This window comes from Cloeon dipterum, chromosome X, assembly GCF_949628265.1.
Source record: "Cloeon dipterum chromosome X, ieCloDipt1.1, whole genome shotgun sequence".
NCBI classification, from domain to species: domain Eukaryota; kingdom Metazoa; phylum Arthropoda; class Insecta; order Ephemeroptera; family Baetidae; genus Cloeon; species Cloeon dipterum.
Window position 1 is genome coordinate 12550660 of NC_088790.1, and position 27102 is coordinate 12577761.

General features: G+C 38.8%; 1 protein-coding gene across 3 annotated transcripts in view; it reads right to left on the reverse strand.

Moving 5' to 3' along the window:
* Positions 1–121: 121 nt before the first annotated feature.
* LOC135946449 (transient-receptor-potential-like protein) overlaps positions 122–27102 on the reverse strand; it is a 32772-nt gene continuing 5791 nt past the window's right edge. Inside the window, exons 2-16 of one of the 3 annotated variants that reach the window (XM_065494665.1) lie at positions 16971–17181; positions 16223–16438; positions 15359–15531; positions 13540–13797; positions 12753–12964; positions 7027–7165; positions 6157–6305; positions 4910–5070; positions 4695–4851; positions 4183–4378; positions 3843–4067; positions 3497–3544; positions 3287–3438; positions 2633–2865; positions 122–2557 (exon numbers count right to left, since the gene is read on the reverse strand). In XM_065494665.1, coding sequence (XP_065350737.1) covers positions 2244–2557; positions 2633–2865; positions 3287–3438; positions 3497–3544; positions 3843–4067; positions 4183–4378; positions 4695–4851; positions 4910–5070; positions 6157–6305; positions 7027–7165; positions 12753–12964; positions 13540–13797; positions 15359–15531; positions 16223–16438; positions 16971–17181 — 2844 coding nt within the window. In that variant the 3' untranslated portion in view covers positions 122–2243. Of the gene's footprint in view, positions 2558–2632; positions 2866–3286; positions 3439–3496; positions 3545–3842; positions 4068–4182; positions 4379–4694; positions 4852–4909; positions 5089–6156; positions 6306–7026; positions 7166–12752; positions 12965–13539; positions 13798–15358; positions 15532–16222; positions 16439–16970; positions 17182–27102 lie in introns of all 3 variants that reach the window. The other 2 variants (XM_065494664.1, XM_065494663.1) reach the window with 2 other exon arrangements.

Sequence of the window (27102 nt, forward strand, 5' to 3'; positions counted from 1 at the left end):
CTAAATTGACAGACAAGCCAATATATTTTTATTAATTGCTGGTTTATAATATTTTGTAATTCTATTATCCCTTATTTTTTATTATACAAGAAATTCAGGTTTTTGAAAAGAAACGAATAAATTTTTCGTGTAACAAAAATTCCTATCCCTTTATTGCTTTGCTTTCTATTCAACACAAATGTGTCCTTAGCGTCCTCGTCGTTTTCGTTCCCAGTATATTAATTGGTATGTATAACGGTGCAACAATAATTGATATTTTAACACTAATATCGACTTCATGCGCATTTACATTTTTCAAAACTATATAATTTTTATATATGTGTGGTGTAACATTGTTTCACATATTCTCTGCAAATTTATTTGATCAGCGTTATCGAGGCGACGATTTTATCGCACGTTTTAGTGGACCCTTTTATCTGTTGTAGCTTTATTTGTTCATGATTTACAAAAATTTGAGCAAATTTTGGAAATGGGAGTAATACAAGTGACATATATTCACAACCCTGATTTCAATGAAATGATAAAAAGATTTATTGCGATCCAAAAAGTAAAAGATAAAGCAAAAATATTTCCGTCAAATAATAATTAATATGTATAATTTGACCAAGGAATGAACCAAGGCGTATTTTCAACATGTGCGGGAATGTAGTTAAGTTCCATTTTGGATTAGAATTTAATTTATATTATGTAGCACTTTAAATACAGTAGATTTATTGAGAAATATTTCATCCGCCGTTATTTTTCATGTACGCAGGATAGCTGCACCTGTAAGAACAATAGTAATCCGACCTTTTCTTCCGCCAGTTAAAATCCGAGTTTTCGCTTAGTGTCTCATGGCTATCGAACATGAAAAAATTGCTATTCATATCCATATTTCTAGTATATGGCATTCTAATTAAACAATTTGTGATAAATTGGAGGTGTGTATACGTCAATATTCTATATAATTTATGGCACCACTTCATGCAAAGGTACCTTACAATTTATTCTCTCAATCTGAAAAATTGGCGAATCATTTCATTCTTTCACAGCGTCAACATGAGGCGATATTTTATCTTAAAATATATAAAATGCAGCGTGTTGTGTGATATAACCTAATTTTGATGATGCTCTCTTCTCCTTTCTTTGCCTGTGTACATATTATAAATTGATGCATCTCTATAGTCTCTTGACACCAAAAACCGATGAATTTTCTACAGCGCTGTCCTAATTTTTTATTTATATTGGAAAGCACAAAACTCATTGCATTGGTATTTCTTGGCAGAGTTTCCAAATTTTTTCTTATATTTAATCGATAATTTGACTTTGTTCTCAGGCGGAATTTGGCTAACAATTACAACTAATGCGACTAGTCAAGTGTGCCATTTATTTTGTGGACTGATAGCATTAAATATACGTGTGCATAAATCATATTTACCAGTGCCATTCAAACATTCACCCACGATTTTTGGTGATAGAAGTATTGCCAGTGAAATTACAAGGAAAATTAACCCAACGGGATCTACTCTAAATGCATTTTATTTATTATAATTTTTAACGAGGGAGGGTGGCCAAGAGAGAAAAATTAACTCGCACGTGTGTGAAGTGGACGAAGTTGCTGTTTTGTTACTATTAAATGAAGGTATTCATTCATCTTTTGACACGAAAGAAGACAAATTTCAGTGTTCCTCAATTAAGGCAGCAATTTCTGCCTTATCAAAAAGGACTTTAGTGGAAAGTGTCTTGAAATAATTAGTGAATAAATATTGAAATGCAAGAAGCATCAGAAAACATGAATATAATTCCCATTTATCCCAAACTGGTAATAAACATCACCTGAAATTAAAAAAAAATAAAGGTTGTCCATCAAACTAGACTGAAGAAACATAAAGTGAGAATAGAATGTGCAAAAGTAAATTTAGAAAGAAAAGAAAAATGTAGATAACCCATTAATACTTATCTCTTTTGTTAATTATTCGAAAGCAATACATGCTTAACAAATTAAACTGTAACTTTTAAATTAAAGCCGCATTTATCTAGACATGTAGAATAAGCACCGCGAGTTCAGCCACGACTATTATTATTCGATCTTTGTTCAAATTTCGCCTCTTAATCTTAACATTAAAAATCAATCGAGGAAAAAATCTTCAAATCCTGGTGTACCTCCTTGTCTTGTACAGGGCGAGCGTGCGCAGGTTGTTGTGCGCCATCGACGACTCGGCGTCGGCGCCGACCGCCAGCAGCGGCGGCGCCGGTGACCGCAGCTATAGCTGCGTGTACAGGTGCGTCTTGTAGAGATCGCACGGCGGCGGAGGCGGTGCCGGCGGCGGCACCGGCGGCCGGATCAGCGGCGGCGGCAGCGGTGGCCCGTGGCTCAGCGCCGGCGACGCCATTGCCGACGGCACCGACGCTTGCATCGCCAGCTCCCGCAGCGCGTCACGCAGCTCGGCGCGCACGCTAGCCACGATCTCGCGTTTCAGCGACTCCAGCGTCTCGGTGCCGACCGGTGGCGCCGACTCGGACCGCATCGCCGCCGTCGATGAACTGCTGCCGCACAGACCCGTCGACGCCATGCTCCCTGAAAAAGATTTTATTATTAATTATTCATTTATTACTTATCCTCCTGATTAATTATTTTTTAATTGTATTTTACCATGTAATGAATGCTGTAGAAGTGGCGGTGGTGGAGGTGGAACTTGCAGGTCAACGACAGGGTGATGCGCCCTGAGCATGCCCAGGTCGAATGAACGCTGCTGAGGTGGAGGCAGCGTCTGCGGGGGCGTCGGCAGGCTGGAGCGTACGGAACGCACGATTTCTTTCTTGATCGTGTCCAGATGGGCCGAGGTGCGTGCGCTCTCGCGTTTCCTGTCTTCCCTCAGCTCATATCTGAGACCAGACACGTGATAATTTGCTTGATAAGATTGGTGTTAGAAATTAAATATATAGTCATTAAAATATCAAGAAAATGTCGAAATTTCAAGGCATGTAAAAGGTGGCTGAGAATTTATAAAAGGGACAACATGGCTGGAGGAAAACACATTTTTTTACGTACTCATAGCTTCTTTTCAACAACTTTTGTAACCTAAAGTAAAGGAAAAATATTATTTGGCAATACCTTTTGCATTGCCAACAGGAAACAGACCAGTAAGACTCATTGTCAGTTAATTATGAAGAAAAATTATAAATTTTCGGTTTGGTTAATAGTTTGTGCTCCTTTTATGGTAAAAACACCATATTATTTCAGTCACAAAGAAAATATATCCATTTTGCCCTAAAATAATACAACTTCAACTATCAAAATATTCACCTAAGGCTGGAGATGTCCTGTTTAATTTCGAGTAGGTCATCCTCGTTGACGCCGTCCTGTCTGAACTGCTTCTTCATCTTGTGGATGTATCTGTTGACGAGGCGTCGCATAATTTCGTTGTACTGTGTCTGATGCTGCATTGGAGGCCCCTGCTGCCAAAAAAAGTTTCAGCGTCAGAAAACTTGCTCAACTCATTCCGTATCGACTGACAGAACTTTCCACAGAAGTTTGGCGTCCTGTGGAATTTGTGTCCCCGTCCTGGAAGCAACGATTTAATTATATGTAGCGTCTTATGTGCGTGGCAAGAATTTTTAATGCAAGCTGTTATATGCTCAAAGGGAAAGTTTGGTGTATGAAATGAAAAATTACCAACAAAGAAACAAGAGCTTTGCCAGGGATATGATGCATGACGACAGGAGTTCCAGGAAGTAAATAATAAATAATGTTTCAAATTTAAAAGTTAAATTATAATTTAAAATGAGAATTTCGAGCGTTAATTCCAAAATATGCAACCTGTTTGGCATCGGAGTCGAGCGGAATGTCTATTCTCACTTACCGCGAGCAGGCCTTTCTCTGCTGTGGCGGGACGAGGCATGTTGGCGTGCGGAACCTTGGGCCGGCTGTACAGCTGCACCAGCAGGCCCTTAATGCCCTTGAAGAAGTAGAATACCGACTTGGGGCTGATGATGACGTTGAAAGGCGGTGGAAGGGTGCAGCCCTCGTCGAAGTAGCTCATCCACAGCTTCGATCGAGCAAACTTCCACTCTTGATCAGCGTGGTCCTACAAAATTTTTCTCGTGATGCAATTTCATCTCGTAAAATATTTTAAAATATAAATCTTAAATACAAGATAGAAAGCAGTTTTATTTTTAGAATATAATTAATTTTCAACTTGCCTCGATAACTTGGAAGCTGTTGGACATCATGGCAATGAGCATGTTGATGAGGACTATGATGCTGAGCACGTGGTAGGCCATGAACAAGCCCTGACCGACGAATTCCACGAAAGGGTGCGCGTCTACAAGTTCGGTGCTTTTCGGCGAACTGATACCAAACAGGGACCAGAAGAGGGTGGCGAAGGTAACGTCCAAACTGAAATTATTTAGTTAATATCTTGCTCGTATTTCAGAACTGAGAAATACAAAAAAAAATATTTGAAACAGAAAGTTAAAAAAATGGCTTCACCTTGTTATATTTTGATAAAAAAATTACTTTCTTAAAAGTTTTCAAAGAGAGCGAGCCAAAAATATAAAAGATGTGAAAAAATATGTAAATATACCAAAGGCAATTTTAATGGATTTTTTCGGACATTTTGCACATTAATTTGATTCAATAAAAGGATTTTTCATGCTTTCCTTATCTTGACACAAGTTTATCAACAACATTTATTTGACTATCAGATTCTTACGTGGTAAAGGCGTCCGAGTTAGACTGGCATTCCATCTGGCCATTGGGCCGCTGTTTGCAGTGCTCAGTGCTGGAGTCGTAGTACCAGTAGAGCTGATTGAGACCGCACGCGAAACTGGTCAGCACCAGGAAGAAGATGAAGAGGAACTTTGCGATATCTACGTTTGAAAAGTTGGTAATGCTCCGAGACTGATAACGCACGATGTGGAAAATTACCTATAATCATGCAGCCGAGCGAGATCTGCAGAGGACCCAAGTGCGGATTCGTCTGGAAGAGGTAAATGATGCGCGCAAAGCTGAAGACGTTGGCGACAGCGAACACACCCTCTGCTATTAGGGTGGGGTCGTTGTTGGGCCACTGACTGCGTGGTAGTTCCCTGGTGGAAAAACTGGAGCTAAGACGCAGGGTACAACAACAACACATGTCACGGTTAAAATTGTTTTAATTTGAATTTATTTAAGGCATTTCAAAGTTTGCATTTATACTAAATAAAACATTTTTTATGGTTCAAATGAGTTTGATCTTTCTATTAAAATTTATTGTCATTATGTATTGACAAGGAAACTCTTGTTTGTGAAACCATCGAACTCGTGTAAGATTTCTGACACTGGAAAAGTTTTTAGATTCGACGATTTAAAAGAAACTTGACAAAGATTTAGAAATGAATTTTAAACTCACAATTTAAATTGAATTAAATTCATAGACAGTGATTGACAAGACAAATTGATTGCGGAAGTTAATTTTTAACATTCAAAATATTAAATAATTTTAACGCCCCTTAAGTGTGTGTCCTGGGCTTTGCAATTTTTAAATGGTTAACCTATAGAGAAAAAACTAATATATTCCGAAAGTTATGAAATTTACAATAGATTTACGTTTTACAAAATTTTTCTTGAGGTCTTCATTACTCCCGAAAAAGCAAGTTAGTTGAAATCCCAGAAACTGTGGAATTTCTTGTAAAATAGACTTGGGATTCAGCTCAGAAAACTTAAAATAACCTTATCATGAACCAAATGCAGTATTTGCAAATTTCCCAGCCAAAATAAAAAAAGTTCTTCGACTTTTCCGCTAAATGAAAAGTACACATCGTTCGATTCATTTAATCCGGCAATCTACACAATAAGTATCATCATGATTAAAAGAAAAATCGATTTTCAATAATTTTCCTTGTCACACTTGGAAGCTCTATAACTCGCAAACTCCATCGAATCGAAAAATTTCAGCTGGGGATATTATTTGTTTGCTCGTTATATATAGAGAACACGATGTCAATGATTAAACTTAAACTAAAACGTGTCATCCTTAGAGTTTTCTTGTGAAAATATTTGCTCTATAAATAATTAATTTAACTCGTTTATTATTTAGAATAAAATTTGGCTTTCATGTTTACTTTAGGTCTGTTTTGTTTTAATTAAAATGGTGAATAAATACGATATTTTTGCCAGGAAATAAACAGGTATACTTGTTGATGTTGATTTGCAAATAGGCGACCGCCCTGAGGGAGAAAGTGCAGAGGTAGAGTGAGAGCATGATGAAGTCGAGCCAATTCCACCACTGCCGCACGTATGCCTTGAGGCCTTCCTCCCACAGTTGCTTGCACTCGGACCATACCTGTGTACATCGGAGGCAAAAGCTGGAGAGGAAATTACACTTTTGTTTGCTAACTCGATTCCAGGCCGAAAACAAGAAGCCGGCAGTCTCTTGAGACGCCGTTTTTGTTCCTGTCGAGCGAGAGGCGCGCGCGGCACTTTTCTCTCTACAGTCGGTGCTACAAAACTTGATAAGACGCGCGAGTTGTAAAAGCGCTTTCTCGGTCACAATTTTACGACCTTTCTCAACGAAGCTTTGCACTGAAAACACACGTTCGCTGCTTATCGAGCCATGCCATGCTCGTGTTTCCTGGTAGCACTAATTTGGAACTCATATGCAAAGGTAGGGAGAGCCGCAGTCTCTCCAGTGCGCCGTAAATTAGTCAATGCAATTATTTTTACTAGAGCTGCAAAATTTAGAGGAACAATTTGTAAGGCACGCAATTTTATGCCTTTTACATATTCCTACGATTAAAAGTTTTAATCTGTGTCATAACTTGAGCTAAAAACAAAAACAGATATAGGAAAATTATTCAAATTATGAATACCATCGCAAATGTCCATAATTTGCAGCTCAAATCCGACCACTATAAAGATACGAGCGTTCCTTGACGCGTGAGATTTATGCATTTACTTACTACGCAATTTATCGGTTTTCCCGCAACAAAGCAAAACATGGTCCGCGATGGACGTGGTTGAAAAATGGTGCGAACTCGCATCCGAGAAAGGAAATTTTTTCTCACCATGCCCGAAACCCAGAAGAGGATGAGCCACTCGATCATGGAGGGCGCTGGGCCGCGCGTGTTTTGCCTGTACATCTCGCTGCCTTCCGTCCTGGTCGATGCCAACACCAGCAGAATCAGGAAACACCCGAATGAGGCGCTGCAGCAACATTAACACTGAATTAAAATAAGTTTGTTCAAGTCCTAATTGGATTATGCTCAAAGTGTAAATATTTGGTGGGGGAAATGCCCTTTTTGCTATTAAATTAAGCAAAACTGTTCAAAAGATAATATTTTCTACAATAGAAAGGCTGAGATGATTAATTTCTTTTAACCTGTTATCTTTTTCGATTCATCATGAAATTTAGTGGTGCAAAAATAGCTGCTGAAAATCGACCAAAACACTTAAACCATTTAATTTTACAATCCTGAACAGAGTTTATAATACATTTTATAGCTATTTACAAGTTAATGAAAAATGCATATTTCTTCTTTCATAATTTCTGGTACTGAAAAGATCTCTGGACTCGTTCTTCTTGACAATTCAATTTTTAGGTTGCATTTTTCCAATTTTGTCATCTCACGTCGATTGGACGGACGGAAAGCAATCTGCAAATTCGAAATGTATTCCCATCTAACCGGGGGAGACCATATGTGTGCCCAACGCAGCGCACTTTCATGCCCGCGTACCCAGAGTTGAATCAATTTTTATTTCCTTCCACTATACTGGCATGCACACGTGACGCGAATGCGAAAAAAGACGAGCAGTTTGTTTGCCTTGTATAAGCTGACAAACAATGCAAACTCGAATAAATTTGATGCGAATGAAAATATAACGGAAACTCTGTGATGTTTATTCAATAAAGAATTTAGTTGAAATTCATATTTCAAAGGCATGAATAAATAAAAAGCCAAGAAAAAATTGGGAATACACAACAACCATGGGTTATTAGCAGAAAATCTGGACCAGAAAAACACGTGCGCCGAAATGAAGGAGCGGAATTGCGAAAGCGAGGGTGTCCAAAGGGTTGAAATTTTCATTAATGTAAACCAGGCCATAAAAGGTGCAGTAATCCGCTGGAAAATTGTATTTATAAAATGTGCGTTTTTTACACCAAAATTGATGTGTTACTCCTTGAAAAATCATTGAGCAATTGGTTATATTAAGGTCATCAGATTATAGTCAGTTGTGTAGATATATTAAGACAGACTGCTTTAAAATTCATAAATATTCCCCCTTATTTGATGGTCCCAACATTATATAGCAGAAAAGTAATCGGTGTTGAATCAGCACAGTTCGCAATTTTTCCAAGACGAATTTTGTGAGGCTTGGAAGGATCTCCTGCGAAAATTCAGATTCATTCCAAACCAAATTTTCTCCATCGCAGAGAGATGAAGTTATTCTGCACATATTTCGTGGCCGTAAAAGTTCTAAAAAGGATCACGGGTATTATCGTGTGGCGAAATTTACGACGCGATCCACGCATGCTTGGCGCACTCTTCCAAAATCAGGGATTTCCGCCGGGGCCGTTTTGCATGCCAGCTGCGAAACATGTCGTATAACACACACACACACACACATAAGCCAGCACACATGCAACTTTTGTATGTATGGCGTGTCTCCTTGAGATAAAGCACCCACTACCCGAGTCTGCCGCAGAGTGCTGCTGGAGCAAAAACGAGCAGGCAAAAGGCAAAGGTGCCTGCGAGCGACGACGCTTTACTCAAAGAGCGCCGCTGCCGCCATGAATGTACTGTGTATATTCAAAGCGCCGGAAAAACAAAACATGCCATATTTTCATAAAAGCTATATTTCATCATGAAAATTTGCGAAATTCTAACAAAGTTTTCACGCAACTTGTGGATGTACTGGTAAAAATTCAACTCTTGATATTTAATACTTAATGTTGAGCCTTTTTTGTAAGGTATTTTTAATGAAGTTGATTTTATATTGTAAAATTAAATTGGATGAAAAACAAATATCTTATTCATATCTAAAAGATACATGTAGATTGAAAGTTGAGAGACTCAAAATTGGATCAATTCTTTACAGAGTGTTGGATATTTTTAATGTTTTTAATCTTTTATCTTACTTCAAGTCTGGACTGACTGGAGGATAAAATTATTTAGCCGTGCTCTGCATTTCTTGACAGATTATTTTGAATTTGTTGATCATGATAGATTCATTTCAACAGAAGGAAAGCTTGAGATTACCCTCCAATGCTGAAAAATAGTTGCTAAAAACTTTTTCAATAAGCACTGTGAGATTTTATGCAAGTTTCAGCGGATCTAAGATGAATGTTTGATATTGAAATTGTAGGATATGTTCTCATAAGATATTCTCAAAATGAATTAGAGCCTCTATAAATAAAGTCGATTGTTTGATATCCGCACTTTTACTGAAGTAGCAAAAAGTTAGATAGTGGAAAAAGATGATGAATTAATTTACCAACTCGACAGAAAAAGTTTGCGTAACAGTGAGAAAACACATTAAAAGACTTCTTTGATTCATGTGGATGATCTAGGGGAACAGTTTGCGCTGATTTAGAGATAAATTGATTCGTAATTCATTATATACAGGATTTATGCAACGGAAAAGTTTGTGTCGCACGCGCGCAGAATCGGATCGTCTTGTCTGCTTTTGCACTATTACCAGGCAGCCAGGGGTTTAATTCTCGTTTTTCATCAGATGACGTACACGGAGTGTCTCGATTGAAATCCCTTTGTGACACTTCGCCGCGAGCTGGAAAATTGCCTCGACCACCGCGCTGCAGCGAACGCATCGCGACAACATCGCTGCTGCCGCGAATGAGAGATGCTCCTCCGCATTGCTGAACCGCGAGAAAAGGATCCATATATTTCAGCAAGGCGCCGAAGAAGCTATTGTTCCTGATGGCGGAGAAATAATCGGGGTTGTCCTCGTCGGTTTTAGTTGAGATTTTTATTATTCACGACATATTTTGGCTCAAACTGGTGCCCTATTGTTGGTCTAGTCTCAACATTCACTGAAAAATGTTGTAACTTCTACCCCAAGTTTGAGGATCGATTTCAAGATGTGTAGATTTTTAAAAATATTTCGCTATGTAGTTGAACAGAGTTGATTTAAATTTGACTAATCTATCGGTGTGGAAAATACGAAAAAATAGTGTAAATGTGATTTTTTTTTGTTTTACAAAATTTATTTCCACAGATAAAAGAAACGAAAGAACAAGTAAGTGATACGCATTTTTTTGCAATATACAACGCAAACTATACAAGATGTATGCTTTAAAATGATGTAGAATTCGTGTCATTCTTTTTCTCTCATTATTTAAAAGAAGAAAGTTTTCTCTTTACGCTAGGAAAAAATTTCAATTTTTGCTTTATCTAATTTTTATTTAAAACGAAATAAGATCGCAGATTTTGTTCTGGTAAAATTAGAAGATTCCTAAATAAAAACTCCAGGGCTGTAAATTTATGATGCTCGATTATTGACTGAGCTTCCAATTCATCATGGGGACATCAAATGAGCATGTATCATGTAATTTTATAATCATTTGAATCGTGCTTGAAAGCGTCTAAAACTGCTCAGCCTGTTTTTTAATGAGGCTGTTTTCCAGAGAAGTCAATAACACATATTATAGGCAAGATTTAACCAGCAAAAAGTAAATTGCCAAAAAAATAAAAGGAAATAAGCAACATTGTGTTCAAGCATCCAATATCTTTCTTAAAATGAGAGGCATTCCCGTTTCCAGGTCAAATAATAAATTTTATATCTACAGCACAGCGAAGAAACTTGGTCAATATTTATGAAGGGAAAATTCCTTCCATCGTCAAACGCGAAACTTCGATATATTAAACTGTCGTTTCAAGCGAGCCGAGAGAAAAATCTTTGTGGTGTGCGCTGGACGGAAGATGGCAATAAGAGCGAGCGAAGCGACACAACACCTACCGCTGCGCATCCTTGTCTGCGGGAGACACCTATAACCGCAGCTACACGCGGAGCGAAAGGGTTGTCATGGCGACCATCAAAAGTGACGTCAGGCTGAATGAGTGCTATCCTCTACCATCCAGGCCGATTCTGCCGTGCTTAATTATTCACGCCACCAAAATAGACCCTTGGTGATTAGATCGGTTTTACCTTTTTAGCGCACACGCCGAATCGCGGGCGGCCTGATTCGTCATTTGCCGTCGCGGTCTGGCCAATTCGTTGTCCATGCATGCAAATCGCGTAATTTGAAATTTCAGGGACTAAACGACCCGCACCACCAATGTAAATGTGTGTATTTATTTTCTCCTCGGATTTTGACGTGGAAACAAGAGTGCAGCGATAAAACAAAACAGCGTGGACGCGGAAGGTACAAAAAAGTAGCTCAGGATGATTTTCCTTGTTTTTGCGCTGCGTCATAGAAGTTATTTCTCGCCAGCTGTTCTCTCGCCCAGCACCAGTGAATGTCAGCTCGGTAGTTGACAGGCTTTGCCTGTCAGACTCGCTTTTACAACAAAAACCATTACGGTTTTCACAACAGCTCTGTGCTACAAACAGCTGTTTCTCCAGAAACTAAATTCTTAATTATTGGGAATGCATTAAACTTTCTTTATATGGGTGTGTTTTTTTAAACACTACTGAAATATTTCAACTTTGGAGTAATTTCCTGTCAAAACTTTGGCTTAATTTGCATAAAAAGTGTGCACGCAAAACGCTTTTTGATTTGATTGAGATTGATGCACGCACGAACGAAGATCGGAGATGAGCCGTTGAAAATTTCATGCGCGTATATCCTTCTCGTACTTTTCTCTGGTTACTTCCAGACCAGTGAGCAGCAAACAAAAGAGCACCACCCTAATGGAATTTTAATCGCTCTCGAGTGAGCCTCTTTCTAGCGTCTGATCCTCAAATCCAAAGACGCAAAATGCTTCTTCGCCAGTGAGATTTTTTTATTCGAATTCACCTTTCACATTTCTTTTCTTGCACAAACAAAAAGTTCTGGAATTTTTCTTTATTAGAATAATAGTCCTAAATGTAGTAAAAACCTGTAGATTAACTTTTCTGCAAAAGCCTAAAGCATCTTTCAACCATTATTTATTTATTGATCTCTGATTCACTGATTTTGAGTCGTTACGGGGGCGGCTGACGAATAAGAAAGTTCCAAGAAATTTTCCTCTTTAAGAAGAATGGAAAGCGAAGGTTGTATACTAATTTAAACTGTGGCTGTGAGAGTAGGTGAATAATTAAGAGAGTTTATTTTTTTATCTTTTCACTCCCATCAATGTCCATCATCGTCATATTATTTATATTCTCTAATTTCCAGACAACAAATTGCGGCAGAGGTGAATTCCAATACTCCAAATCTATAATCTCTGTGTTTTTTTTTTTTAACTTTGATCTTCAGATCTTAACTAATTGAATTGCTGCGCCATAAATGATCATTCAATAATGATTCGACTTCCTATTTAAAATTTTAACAAGTGGCAAAAATCTTTCTTGTTTAAAATAACTGATGAACGCCGAGCCGATTAAAAGAATGTTATCCCTACTGTTGAAAAGTAAATTCCACGTACACACCCAAAAACTATTCATAAAATATCACAAAAAGGTATCTTACCCATTTAATATAAATGATTGTGTGTTCTAATCATGCATTTGAAAAGTATTTTTCGCAAAAAATCCGCCCGGCTGTGAGGAACGACTGTAGCAAACAGCAAGCGAAATTTGCAGAATTTGAGATTCTGATCACGCACGGGAAAGTTGTAAAAGAAGTGCGCACCTGTGGTAGATGAACTTCATGAAAGGTGACCTGATGAGTTTGCCGAGGCGTGTGCGGGGGAAGAGGAGGTAGGTGGCCGCCAGCAGGGGCATCGCCGTGATGATAGCCAGGCACAGCAGCACCTTGGAAAAACCGCTACGCCGCCGCCAAATAGGAAAGCCCTCGTACCATATCGAGGTCAGCAGCTGCTGGCAATGTGGGTGCGCGACAAACTGCCAAAGGGATGATTAAACGTGGACATTAAAATTTGGGAAACTGCAGAGAAGTAGGTTTTAAGACAGGACATGTCTAGGATGTAAAGTTTGACGTAGACATGAGCCTCAACCATAAACGGGTTGAAAATGACATATTGAATCTGCTTGAAAAAATCTCCGACTTATGATGGTTCCCACTTTATAAAAATAAAAATGCAATTTCAAGAAGGGAGACCGCGGATCTATATGTAAAGTGCTCAAATTTTGTAGGTAACTAGCCAGCTACCTTTCACCAAAGTAGTTGTTATTGGTAATTTGTTCCTAAGGAATGGATCAAAAATATAAACATGGAATTTTTGGGTTCTTCCAATAGTGATTTTTAATTTTTATTGCTGAAAAATTGTATTACTGAAAATAAAATGAAGTCGCTTTTAGTATTTTTAATTTGTTTCCAGATAAAGAAATTTCTTTCAATTGCAATTCCTTTTATTATCTTATAATGAGTAGGATAAAATCCCAGATTGACGAAGAACCATATTGCGACTTTTCTCTCAAAGTCTGTTATCATCAAGCGCCACACGCGATGAGCTTACCTGCTTTTGGTCGTATTTGAGCGCCAGCTTGAGCCTGTCGAGAGAGAGCCGCTCTGAGTGCGGCGCCTCGTCGTAGAGGGCGGGCTCCGGGGGGCTGCTGGACGAGCAGCGGCGGTTCAGCACCGCAATCACCTCCTCCGAGGAGCGGCACTGGTCCAGCAGCTCGCATGAGTAGCGCTTGCACTGCGAGCTCAGCTCCATGTAAATGTCTTTGAACTCGTTCTCCAGCTCGGCCAGACGCTCCAGCTCCCACGAAAGCTGTTCAAAGCATTTATTTTTGTGTCTTTGTTATTGCTGCAATTATATTGTCTCGACATGGAAGTGAAACAGCTGCGTTATCACCTCTCTTCCCGTTTGGCTTTCTAATTAAATTCTCAATAGAATCTCTACAGCTTTTATACCAGAAATTATTTTTTTTCAAATTATAAAGTTGAAACGATTATGATTTATATTAAGTATAGGTAAACAACAAAGCTGTAGGGTTCTGATATCTAATTTAAATAATCTTAATTGAAGTAATTTAAAAAAATGCAACAATTTTTATTTTCAATACACATTTTAAAGCAAGGGTTTCTCAAAAGGGCGGAAATTTGACAAAAATGCTTTCATTAGTTTTTTTTTCCAGAAAAAACGTCCTTTAGAACCATTTTAAGAGATACAAATAAAAATATTATATATTTATTATTTTTGATAAAAATAGGGGAGCCCCCAATATCAAAAATGTTACCCCAGATGGATTTTTCTGCTGAAAATATAATATCTGTTGGCTTACTTAAACAAAGATTTTTTTAAATTTCAATTAAACTTATTCAATACTTGTTTGCAAATTTCACTTAACCGATTTTTCAAGGTTTTGATGATTATTTAAAATCTCACGGTAAACAAAGAAAAACAATTAAAATAAAATAAAGCCCACAAATAGTTTTTTTATAAATTTGCAAAGAAAGTGGGAAGAAATTAGAAAATGTCTTGGTTTTTAAAATGGATAAAACAGTTTGGAAAATAGTTTTTACTATTCTCCATGCAAGTGTCGCGGTCAGCCGTAATTCTTTGGCGAAGAATTAAGACCAGGAAGTTGCTCGTGCGTGCGTCGGCTTACCGCTTTGCAATTTGCGGCACCTAACTCTTATTTCACTCCATTCACCTGCCTCACGGGGCCAATGCGGCGTGCTGCACAGAGCACTCTCCCGCTTTAAACGCGCTAAGGCACGCAAACACACAAACTCACTCGCCGCTGAACTTGCGGGACCACTTCAACAAACTAAAATGTTTCTCTCGCCACTTAAGAGAGGAGAGAGAGAGAGAGAGAGAGAGAGAGAGAGAGAGAGAGAGAGAGAGAGAGAGAGAGAGAGAGAGAGAGAGAGAGCACAAGCAAATCTGTTTTTCCGGTGCGGTGCTAAAAGCGCGAGAGGCAAAAAGTTCGCCAAAAATTGAAATAATAACTCGGACTGAACTAGGGTGAAATATCTTCACGTGCTAAATCAGAGCACGAATGAGTAACTTTTAACTCGAATATTTGGTTTTTTGTTTGCACGTGGGAGTATATTAAAACAGAGCTACATGTGCATTCATTTTGCCTTTTCGTGAAATCCATGAAAATTGCTCAAAACCTTTCTGTATGCCAAGATATAATATGATATTATGCTCAACGAATTGCTTGTATATACTAAATAAGGGGACTTTTTTTTTAAAAAAAAGTGCTCTTTACTTTGCTAAAATACACATTCCGTACAAATGAGTCTTATAAATCTTTAACCCTCTTTTAAAATCAATACCTATTCATTGCATTTTTAGTAGAACAGCAAGATTTCCTGCCTACCTTGAAGGCGGAAAGGATGGGGTCGTGGCTGGTCAGCGAAAGCCACGCGGGGCTGGCGAGCGCCTTGTACGTGTGGATGCGCTTGAGAGAGTAGCGAAGGCTGTCCGACTGCTTGCTCTCTTCGCACTGCCGGCAGAAGCAGTTCAGGGGGTGCGGCTTGTCGATGTAGGCACCTGAAATTATACAGCAAACTCTAATGGAGAAATGAAGATTAAAATTATTAAAATTCACACGCAAACTAGGACACTGATCGTAGCAAAACTTATTTACCTGTTTAATTTCTAAACATATTTCAAATTCTTTAAGAAAGAATATTATTTTTTGCTCTTTTTATCTCTGTCCTCTCGGACCGGGAAGGGCGCGCACTCCACTAGCACGAATGCTGAAACCCGGGTCCCAATAACACCGCGAACGGATAACATGGGCGCACCAGGCCGCACAGGGACCCAGCCCACTCAAGGGCCACTTGCCTCTGCACCGAGGACTGCATTGAAACGCTAGACATTCGTCTCGTGAAGCCAAAATCACGCATGCTGGAAAGGTGCAAACCAGCAAGTAGAGAATTATTTGTAAAATAATTTATTTTATACAATTAAACTAATGCAACTGGCAGAGTGTATTAAATTTTCCACATTAAGAATTTGACTGTAGCACATCATCATTTTTATTTTGTAATGCAATATTTTATGTGTTTGATTTCCTTAAATTTCTTGGTTATAAAAAACATATTTTAGTATAATTGGCAACCAGCAGCTCCTTAAGCCATACAAGTTAAAATTAAATATATGTGTGAATTATATAATAAGTATTAATGTATAAAAATGTTATTAAATCAACAAGATCTAATGAAATCAAGGAACTCACCTCTGGCAAGGAAGAGCTGCAAGATTTCAAACTGGTTGCAGTGGGCGGCGAGGATGACGGGCGAGATGTCCGGTGAAAAGTCTGAACTCTCCTCTGTGGAAGGTCGCGAGCGGCTCCAGCCTGAGGCCAGCATTGAAGCCGAGATGCTTGGATGGTCAATGAGCAGCTCGACGATGCGCAACACTCCCTCCGTAATTGCGTGCAGCAGAGCATCTCCTGCTTCCAATACTTGATTAATGGGCATGTTTATTTTACAGGCGATTGGCTTTTTCTTTCGAGTTTTGGTGATTTATGCAGATTGAAGTTCATAAATTTGAGACTTGAGCTCTGGTGTCGTGATAGCAAAATTTTTAAAATGGATTATTTGACTTTTTCTTGTTTAAATGTTTGTAAATTGGCATATTTATTAATTTATAACTTCAAATTTAAATCGTTTCTTATACAAGATTTTTAATGTATTCTGTCTTATTTATTCCATGGAAAATTAGGGAAGGAGGGGAAGAAAAGAGACCCATTCAAAATAAAATATAATATTTGTTAAACAAAATAAAATAAAATGGGACAAAGAATATTTTAAATGGAGTCCGAGTGCATTTTTGTGAGTTAAAAACCAATTGCCTTTAAAGTTTTTAAAAAATCTCCAGTAAAAATTATAGAATAAAATTATTTTGGAATGAACACAAGGCTCAAGACAAAGGAGCAGGGCAAAAATAATTGATTTGTAGCCCAGTTAAGGTGTTAATCACACCTATTTTGATGTCTGGCTGCTGAAGGAGGATTTCGACGAGCTCAACGTTTTCATTGTCGACGGCAATCTGGAGTGCAGAGCGACCAAGCAGGTCTGTGCAGTTGACGTTGACCGATCTGGGCGCCAGCAAGCATCGCTCTATCGTGTGCTTGTCACCGCGTTCAGCCGCCTCCAGAAACGTCTTCTCCGTCGCCTCCAGAGACCTCCCACTCTGAAAAAATAAAACAAAAATGCATGAGATAATTTGATTGATGATAAGTAATTTGTTTTTTAACTGCTTGTCAACTTTTTTAATTCAATAACAAAAGTGTTTTATTATGTTTTGTTTTAGGCAGTGGAGACCAGATTCGCGCATTCCGCAGCTGTGGCGTCAGCTGGAAGATGACGTGTGAAAATGTGGTCAAGAAGCGAGTTTTCAATAACATATTGTGATGTAATTTGCATTACATGAATTAACTACGCCAATGAGATCGGAAAAACGCACTCGCGTAAATCGTACAGAGAGAAAAACAGAGCTTTACTTCTCACTTTTCAACGTCATGTTGGATCTTACCGACGGGAACAAATTTTGAAGCACATTTGGCCAGTGCTGGTTTCATGAACAAGAAATCAATTTACACATTATGTCCAGACTGCCAATCAGCACTTTTTAGTCTTATAAATTCGATAAATTCAACCCCATTTTAAAATCGCCATAGAGTGTCTAAATAAAGCACTAAACCGCTTAACAATTACACATGGCAGTGTTAAAAGATCGAGATCAAACAAGGATTATTGTAGAAATCCATGGTGTGCATGTTTAATTTAATTAACAAAAAGCTTTGATCGCTCCGATAATTTGGAACTGATTTTTCAAAGGAAGAAGATAAAATTAAGAAACTTCAGCGCTACTGGTTGTTACAATATACATGTTCACATCTCGTCATTGATATTCATCCCTTCTCGTCTGACGTGCAGCCCTTAGCTGCTAATCTCTCCAGTTGGCAAATAGAGCGGGCCGAGCCAGCTTTAGCCTCTCTTCTTCGTCTAATTGAGCGGCGCTCGTAAAAGCTGATTAGGCCCCGGGCAGTAAAAAACCGACGGCTTGTTTCGTTGTTTCCGGCGCGGACGTGCGATGCGTTTCAAAAGCGCAAAAAGGCGGCCGAGGTGCGAGAGCAACAAGCGCAGGAATATTTCCGGCCGGAATTGCTTCAAACAACAAGGATAATTAACAGAAACTTTAGGTACGGTAGATTTAGCACAGGTCACTTTTGGATGGAGGAAACTTGGCAGAAAAAGGAATTAAATTTTCTGCACAAATAACGGCAGTAAAAATTGTAAAAAATAAACTTCGTTCTTTTAATTTAGGAAATGGTATAGCACCAAACTTTTTTCTTTTAATTTCTTTGCATAGTTGTAAAATAACGTTTTCCTCATTTTAAAACACTAGTGCTGTAGGTCAAAGAAATACAAATTTAGGAATTAATGTATTTATTAACTTAGCGACAGAATTCGAGTTTCGCTTTTAAAATAGTGGTTGTCTACAGTCATTTCTTTTGGCAAGAATATAATATACAAATGATTTATTGGCTTGTTCTGAAACTCACTAATTATATAATATGTTCAAAAGATTTTGTTGGTTGTGCAAACTCGAATATTTTTTCCTTTTGACTGGGAATTTTCCCAGCTTCTTTGAAACTGTAGGAACACAAAAATGTCAAACCTTGTTGGAGAATGGCCAGCAGATGCTTCACTCCTTTTTTAATATAAATTTTCCCGAGATTTCTCTATAGTTCTGTGAGCAAATGTGACAGCAGACGGTCACTGAGCCATAAAATCCTTTCCCATAAAAATAACTTTTCATTCGTCCAACAAAAACTTCCAGAAAATTCAATTTCGCCGACATCTTCAGCTGCCTGGCGCAGTGAGTCGAGGAAAACTTAAAAAATGGTTAACGAGTTTGTTCAGCATGCATATACGATCGTCGTTTTACGGTTTCGATACAGCCGCTTGACGAGCGCACATGTCGCACGCGGGCAGAAAGGCTCATTGTCAGGGAGTGTTCGCCGGAGCAAGAAATCGTTCTCCGCCACTTTGGCTCGTAAATTTGATCAGTGACGTTCTCGCGGAACGAGGTCAGGTCGTGAGCTTTTTAGCTCTTGCGTAGCCCATTAATTGCTGCCGCCGCCGGGCGCGTAATTCCATTTTGAGCCGCGGCAATAGGGGCTGCTGTGTGTTTTATAAGGGCTCGATCGATACTCGCGGTGATAATTGCGAAAAAAAACATGTTGCAAGAAACTAGGTGTTGCCATCGGGTCAATCAGAGTTTACGCACGCCCTCGTAAAAAGTTTACACGTCCCTAGAGATTGGGAGGGAAGTGAGTAACTTGCAGTTTCGGCAATTTCCTCCTTTCATATTGGCCGGGAATTTATCGTTTCCTCGCGTATCAAAAAAGGAAGCCATTTATTAAACTGAAACAATAACGGTACCGGCTTGCTTTCAGATTTTTTCTGCTGATTTTACAGTCTCTTGAATTCAGATTGTCGAAAAGTCCTGGGGTTTCTCCACTTTGATGTAGGTTGGTAGAGTTAAATTTGGGACACCATTACGTCACCTCGGAAGCTGAAAAACTTTCCTGTCGATGCATAAGAATTAAGTCAAAAGTCAAGCTACAAAAATGGATTGCATATTTTTCAAAGTTGTCTCCTTTGAACAATAAATTTTGGATCTAGGTGTCTGAGAAGATTCCGTTATTAAAATTAATGGTTTCAATTAGTGTAATTTAGATTGTCAGACATTTTTTATACATTTTACACGTTTTGTCTCTTTCCATGCACGTGCTTCCATATAATATGTCAGATACAAAAAGTTGATTTTCAAACAAAACCCAAGCCCACTTCTGCATGCAGAGTGTCGGTTGGTTGCCTCGTTGATGCTGTGTATACGTGTTGTGAGTGTCATGCCTTTATCTCGGAAAAAAAACAAGACGCACGATAATCTGAACTTATGTTATGATCCGAGGCGTAGGCTAGGGGCGCACTTTGCAAAATTAATAATCCCGGTCGGGAGAGCAGGCGGAAAGCGTGGAATGCACAAGCAGAGCACTGAATATAACATTTTCCGTTCGCTATGGTTGGCAAACAGGCTGACGCTGGCATTCCACTGTCGAGCTGAAATGGAAGTGGGAAAACCAGGGCCAAAACGTCAGAATCTAGAAAACTGATTTTTTGTTGATAACAAACTAAATTGTTGCAAAAGAAATATATGAGGGATAATATGTGAAATTTAAAAATTTAGGATATGGTTTGATGCGATTTTAAATTTGCTCTTAAGAGTAAATTAAAATTAATTATTTTTCCTAAACATTTCCATAAATTATTCTAGCTAAATTCTTAGTTCTAGAAAAAAATTCAGTTAATTCTTGCCTAGTGTAAGAGGTTTGATCTCCTATTCCCTATTGGCTGCTCAAGCAACAGTCAAATTAGCCTAAAAGCACTCAAGCACAACTCTCTCCCGACAAGCTGGAGCGCCGCCAAATCAAAGGTAGACGACCAGCTCGCCACTCCTGTTGTGCGCGTGACATAAGTTGTTTTTTCTGCAGGCGCTCGACGCTGGCGACAAAAAATTCACTCGAAAATTAATGCTCCACTGTTGACATGCTATTCATATTGGTTTTTTTAATAAGTGTGGAGTGATGGAGACAGAGAGAAATGGCTTTTGGGAGCGAAACTGGCGATAAAAGCAGAGCCGAGGGCTCACTCAGCTTGGTGCTGCATGACAGTTGGGAATAATGGAGCACTAAATTTTAGCGGATCGAATTTTGCTTTTCCGCGTTGATTGCAACTGCAATGCTTTGCTGGCAATTTCCCTAATTGGCAATGGCTAGACCTCTAAAATTTAAAATGAGTATTAACTGATGTTGTTTTTCAATAGAGATAGTGGTCTGTAGGAGATGGAGTCCGTTGAATTAATGTAAACCCAGCTGCTACATTAACTTTATCTAACAAAATCAACATTGGAATGGACAGAGTATGATTTTTTCGATTCTAAACCCTAATATTTCCTACTTAAATAATATGTTATGTTGTTGCTCATAAATTATTTCTTTCTAAAAGAAATTAGTTTCAGCCTTAATTTCAATTGTGTCTGCAAGGTTCATAGTCAGAAGAAGCAGTCAATCGACCGGTTTTTCCAACCAAAAAATGCTCTCTATTGTTGGCCCAGAAATAGAGTCGACGCCATTCATGCCGCCGGTAGGGCCATTGAGCGCGGAAAATTAAATTTCCGCCGCGGCACTTCCCGCGTCCTTATTTCCTTCTTTTGAGGGTAATTAGCCGCTGATTAATTAGATTTTGTGTGCCAGCTCATTTCGGGCGCTGCTGACATCAATTTGCAGGAAGAGGCCGTGTGTGTATGTATATTATGTTCGTCTGCTAACGACGACTAACGTGCGCACTATTATAATAATGCCCTTCTGCCCAGCAGCTTCCATTAGCACACGAGCTAGCCAGCTAAGTATTAATTTTAATATCATCGTGCCGGCTCAGAGCGGACGAAAGGCTCTCTGTGCCATTATTGTTTCGCTCGCGCACAACTGCGAAAGCTCGTTTTTTCTGCTCAAATACACGTGCATTACACAAAACAACCATGACTGCGTAAATTTATGGGCCATAATTTTCATCGCATACCATAAGGAATCAACCATCACAAAGTTTTATCAGAGTCATTTTCTCTGCATTTAAAACTTTGAAAATTTACAAGACTAATTAGAAATAAGTGTTTAAATGGCTTTAGGCCAAGGACTTTTGCCAGGATGAGTGGAAATATTTAAGAGGAAAAATTAATTTAAAATAAATTGAAATTACATATATTTTTTTGATTTCCAAGTTTTTTGTTTCTGGAAGTACTCGCCACTTGCTGGTTTTCGCACCTTTCCAGCGGCTTTCGGGGAAAAAATGTCAGGCGTTTCAGTAAAAGACCTCGGTTCGGGGAGGCGAAGAGATGGTCACATCGGGCTCAAGCTCCATGTTATCTGCTCGGCGGTGTTATTGGGACCCGGTGAGCTCATGGCCCACGGAATGTGCTGAGCAGAGGTTCTAAAAATATAAGAATCTCAAACAATCTTCATTGTTTTGAGTATTAAATTATTGGAGACAGGAGCTCAGCAATACGGCTCTAACTCATAAATTTATCCGGAAAGTATAGAGTATTTTAAATAGAACAAAAACACTCTTAAAAATGACTTTAATATTTGTTTCGGTTATAAACTTTTGTCGTTTGTAAATTTTTAAAGGTGGCAAGCTAATGCAAGAAATGTAACAACGAAATGCACATTTAAACTGGTCTCTGCGTTTTCCCTCCTTACATTAAATTATTAAAACTCGTTAAGTCATTTAATTAAAACCAAATTTCCACATCTGTTAACGACTACCTAAACATGACAATTTTAGCAAAGGTTCGAGTGGTACAGGAGGTAATATTACAACGTTTCACCGAATATATACGGATATAAATTACAATTCCAATTCCAACCATTAAAAGCTGATGTCAAAAGCACTTAATTGTTTTACAGTTTAAAATAAAGCCGAGTATTTAAAAATTTCTGTTCGACATTGATCGAGGGTTTTCAAATGACGTGTGATCATAAACATAATGCCCTACTTATTATGCCAATTTATATGGTGTGTCGTTTTTATATTAATAGAACAAGAACGGTCGCCTCTCTATATTTGTCGCTTTTCATGACGAATTCGTTGTAATAACCAGCACTCGGTCTAAAAGTGATTGCTCGCTTTTGCATAATTACTGCACTTTATACACAGGATCCGCTTTGTACAATCATCAGCTTGGAGCTGCATAATTTGTAGAGTGTGCCACTTTCCAATGAAACCAGCAGCCAACACTCAAATGAACTGGAGTGCAATGATTGGCCAGCATTAAAAGTCACGGATTCAAATGGAGGTTCGCATTGTTCTTTGCTCGGAGAAAAGAGCAGCAACGGGTTAAATTGTGGGCACAGGTGCGTGATGCACGTCACAATTGAGTCAGCTAGGCGCTCCGGTGCTCATTTTGGATGAAACGCAAGATTCAACATTTACGAGAGAGCTAGTCGTTAGGGAATATTCTGGCAACACATCTTACAGGAAAGGTCCTGTTTATAAAATGAAAAGAGTTTCTTTGTGTCCTGAGAATCCCAACACCACTACTTGAAACACAGTATTTTAAATATATTTTCTAACGTATTAGTATTTTTTTCATTGTAGCAACGCACGTTTGGGCCAGTTTATTCAAATATTGCCGATCTGGCACTATACATTCGAGGGGCATGTCAAAGTGGAAAAACGCGATTAATGCGTCAAAATTGTGAAATGTGAGACGCACGCGGCGCTGCTTTTGAACACTGTTAGCGAGATAGCACGGCCGAGTGGACTCGAATTGTGCGTGCGATTTTGATGGATGGATGGTGCGGCGGTGGCCGCGGCTTTTTCTCGCCAAATCGTTTTTGCCTGTCCCGCTCTCCCACGTGTATACAATGGGCACATGCTTGTGCAGCGAGCAGGCTTATTATTCACAGGATATCGGGCGCACAGCTGCTAAAAATGAAATCACTGCCGAGTCTAGATTGATGTTGCTCTTGCGCGAGGACGTAAAATTGTAATGTGTTTCGTGCCTGTGATTCGTAAAAACTGGATATTGTATTTATTACATCGGCGCACAAAAGCTAAACAGCTCATAGACGGACACAACATAAATTTATTATAGTTAGCAAATCAACTAGAAGTGTCTATTTTAAATAATAATAATCATATTATAAACATTCGTTATATGTAATTGCACAAACGTTGCTTTTTTATTTTACAACTGTCTTTTTACTATCAATGTTTATGTAATTTTTCTGTTCTTAAAATCTAATTAATTCTATAACAATTTATCATATTAGTTGGAAAAAATTCAATGAGCTTATTTTATAATCATTTGTGGGTATAACGAGTAATTTTTCTACCAAGAGGCGTATCTATTTATCATACAAAATACCAGGAAACTATTAACATTTTTTAGGGCTATCCTAATTGGCCCGGATCTTAACAGTTAAATTATCTCCATTAGTCGGGATCTCAATAATGATGTTCATTTTTAAATTTTAAATAAATACGAGAGAGGAAATTTTGCGAGACATTCTACAACTGAGGCACATCAAGAGCAATTTTTTTTTTGGGGGGGGTCTCAGGATTGAAAGAGTAAATAAATGGCGTTTGTTAGAGAGGGCTGCGTGTTCTCCGGCCTCTGCTTGATCTGAGTTGCTTGGTGTGCTTCTGCTCTTGATGTGCCTCGGTCGTAGATTGTCTCGCAGAATTTCCTCTCTTGTATTTATTTAATATTTAACAATCAACATCTCGACTAATGGAGATAATTTAACTGTTGAGATCCGGGCCAATTATGATAGCCCTACAAGTTGAATAAGTAATTTTAGGTTAATCCCACTTTATTTATAGAGATCGAGTCTGTCGAAATCAGGATTCACTGAAATGAAATGAAATGGAAAAGGAACAACTAAACGTTGACCCATCAGTTTGATTATTCGTCCCAAAGGCAATCACAGGATCCCTTTGATGATTTCAGTCCGAGCTCTCTCTCCATTTGGCTGAACGCGCGTGATCAATAATCACAGCCGCCGTTTCTCGTCCCTGGCTGGGGCAAGCGGACCGAGCGAAAGGGAGAAAGCGACGGCGTACGGGGTCGGGCCCTCAGAATAAACACCTGCCGCACGCTGCAAGTGCAACTTTTCCGGGAAGCCTGCGGCGTTTCAAATAAGAAAATGGAGGATCAACACTGCTAAAGATGTAAGCCGTCAAAAAGGCTCCTGGAAGTGAGTAAAGAATTATTCTTGGAGACAATTGTTTTTATGAAGGGAAAAAATAAAAAGGTTAGCAGTTTTTTTATTTGCTCTTGCGTATGGAGATGAAGGTTAATTTCAAACTTTGGATTTTTTCAAGGCAGAATAAATTAAATGGTTTAGAAATTTCTTACTTGAATTTCATACTATATCTGCCTTTAAATTCAATTCATTCATCTGGTCATAAAACGTTGGAATGAAGTATTTTATTTCACAATTTAAACAGCCGACCAATATTTAGTGGTCATGCCATTTGCAGCGTGGAACAAATACGCCGGCACTAATTGCTGTTCTCGAACCTTGTTGTTGAGCCTGTGATTCACAATGTGAATGTAGTACCATCATTAGCAGTGGGCGTGCTTTGTTATCTCTCGCCACGACTTCCAATGATGTGGTGCAGGACAACGAGTTGAGCGAGCTCAAATTACAAGTGCCGCTCGATTGACATTTTCAATGCGAAAACAACATGGTTAACTTGAATTCAAAGTCCTTAAATGGAAAAGGGGCTGTATTTTTACTATCTCACCTCAACAATTGATGCTTTTTAAAATTAGAAATTAGTTAATTGTTTTAAGGCAACGTTAATTTTAAGGGACAAAAGTATGATTTTTTTTTAGATAGCATGCTTGTAGGACTCGTGGAGGAAGAATAAACAATTTGGCTCGCATTATATTCAGCGGGTGTTTCGCGTGTACTTGCGATTAGAGAATTCGAGCAATGTATGGGAGTTAAGTGCGGGCTTATATGTGCCTATATTTGACTCTATTGCATTGCAATGACGATTCCATTCGTATTTGGGAGGATTAATTGGGAGGACTCGCTACTTGTTGGTTTGCACCTTCCCAGCATGCGTGAATTAGTTTCACGGGACTAACACTTCAATTAAAAAGGCCTCGGTGCGGGGGCAGTAACCAAGTAGGTCCTTTTTTGGGCTAGGTTTCCTCCTATGAGGTCCGTGGGCCCATGTTATTCGGATGTCATTGAGTTATCATGAGTTGTTCACTATCAAGGAGTCACCCATCTAAAAAAAGATAAACCGATAAAAAAGTATATAATTATAAAGTGAGCAGTTAAATGTACGGGCGAGGCCAATTTACTTTTATTAAAACCACGTTTTTTATTAATTGCTGAACGCTCCTCATTTCACGGTTTCACTATGCCCGTTCATGTGAAGACGCAGTTAAGAAAGGGAAGAGTGATGGCGCTAAAATTTTTCCCTCGAGACGAGTAAGCGAAAAGGAAAGCGCGAAAGAGGCTGCGCAGCACTTGACGGGCGCTGCAAAAGGTCGAGAGAAACACGGTGGCAGGTCACGAGAGGCCACTTAGACCTCAAAAGCGACGGCTGCGGCGTTATCTGCTCTTGATTCCAGCGTGACGAGACAGCTTACAGTCAGGTGCAGAAATTAACACTCGCACGCGGCTCTATTAACAGCCAATAGCTGCATAAGTTGGGATATCAAAAGTTAAATTTGGTGTTTCTATGGCTAGTTTTGAAAATGTACAAGGCTATAATGCCATTTGGAAACTTGAATGTTTTTAATGAAATTACCTAGGATGTAAGGAAAGGTATAGAAACAAGCAATCGTTATTGAGTTGACAGTCTGGATCAGACACACGAAAAATTCGATGCCTTTTGTAGGTAAGATGAGTTAATTGGCATTGGACCGAATCAGAAGACCAAACGCAGGAAATAGATTAGTAAGTGCTAATTTTTTATTATATTTGTAATTTGTATAACACCGCAATCTCATGCGACATTTGCTGAAACCATTTAGGATCGGAAGTAATTAATAAGGAGAGAAGCGCATAAGACATTTCTGCAACGAGTCTTTTATGTAAAAATTCCGATTTTTAATGAAAAATATTTTTTAAATGTGCCGTTTTCTATCTCCCTTTCCTGCTCTCAACTTATTTAAAAAAATGAAACATTTGAATATAATCCTTTTTCTAATTTCCATTCATAGAAATTGAAACCAATTTTCAGGTGAAAGCCGTATGCCGGGCTTCGTTGCTGAATGTAATTCTAATCCAAGCTGCTATAAATTTTATTCTTTCATTTCTATTGTCTACCTGGAATAGTGCCCTTTTTCGCTGAGTTATAATGCGGAAAAACTGCTTTCTCTCTAGTTCGCTTTTTGCGAGGCAAATGTGCTGAAATAGAGAAATGGAGTGCGTTGAACGTGATGGAGAACGCAAGTTCTTATCCGCAATGGCAATGGCAGCTCTCATATCGCGCGCGGCCCTGATTGCAAGCGAGA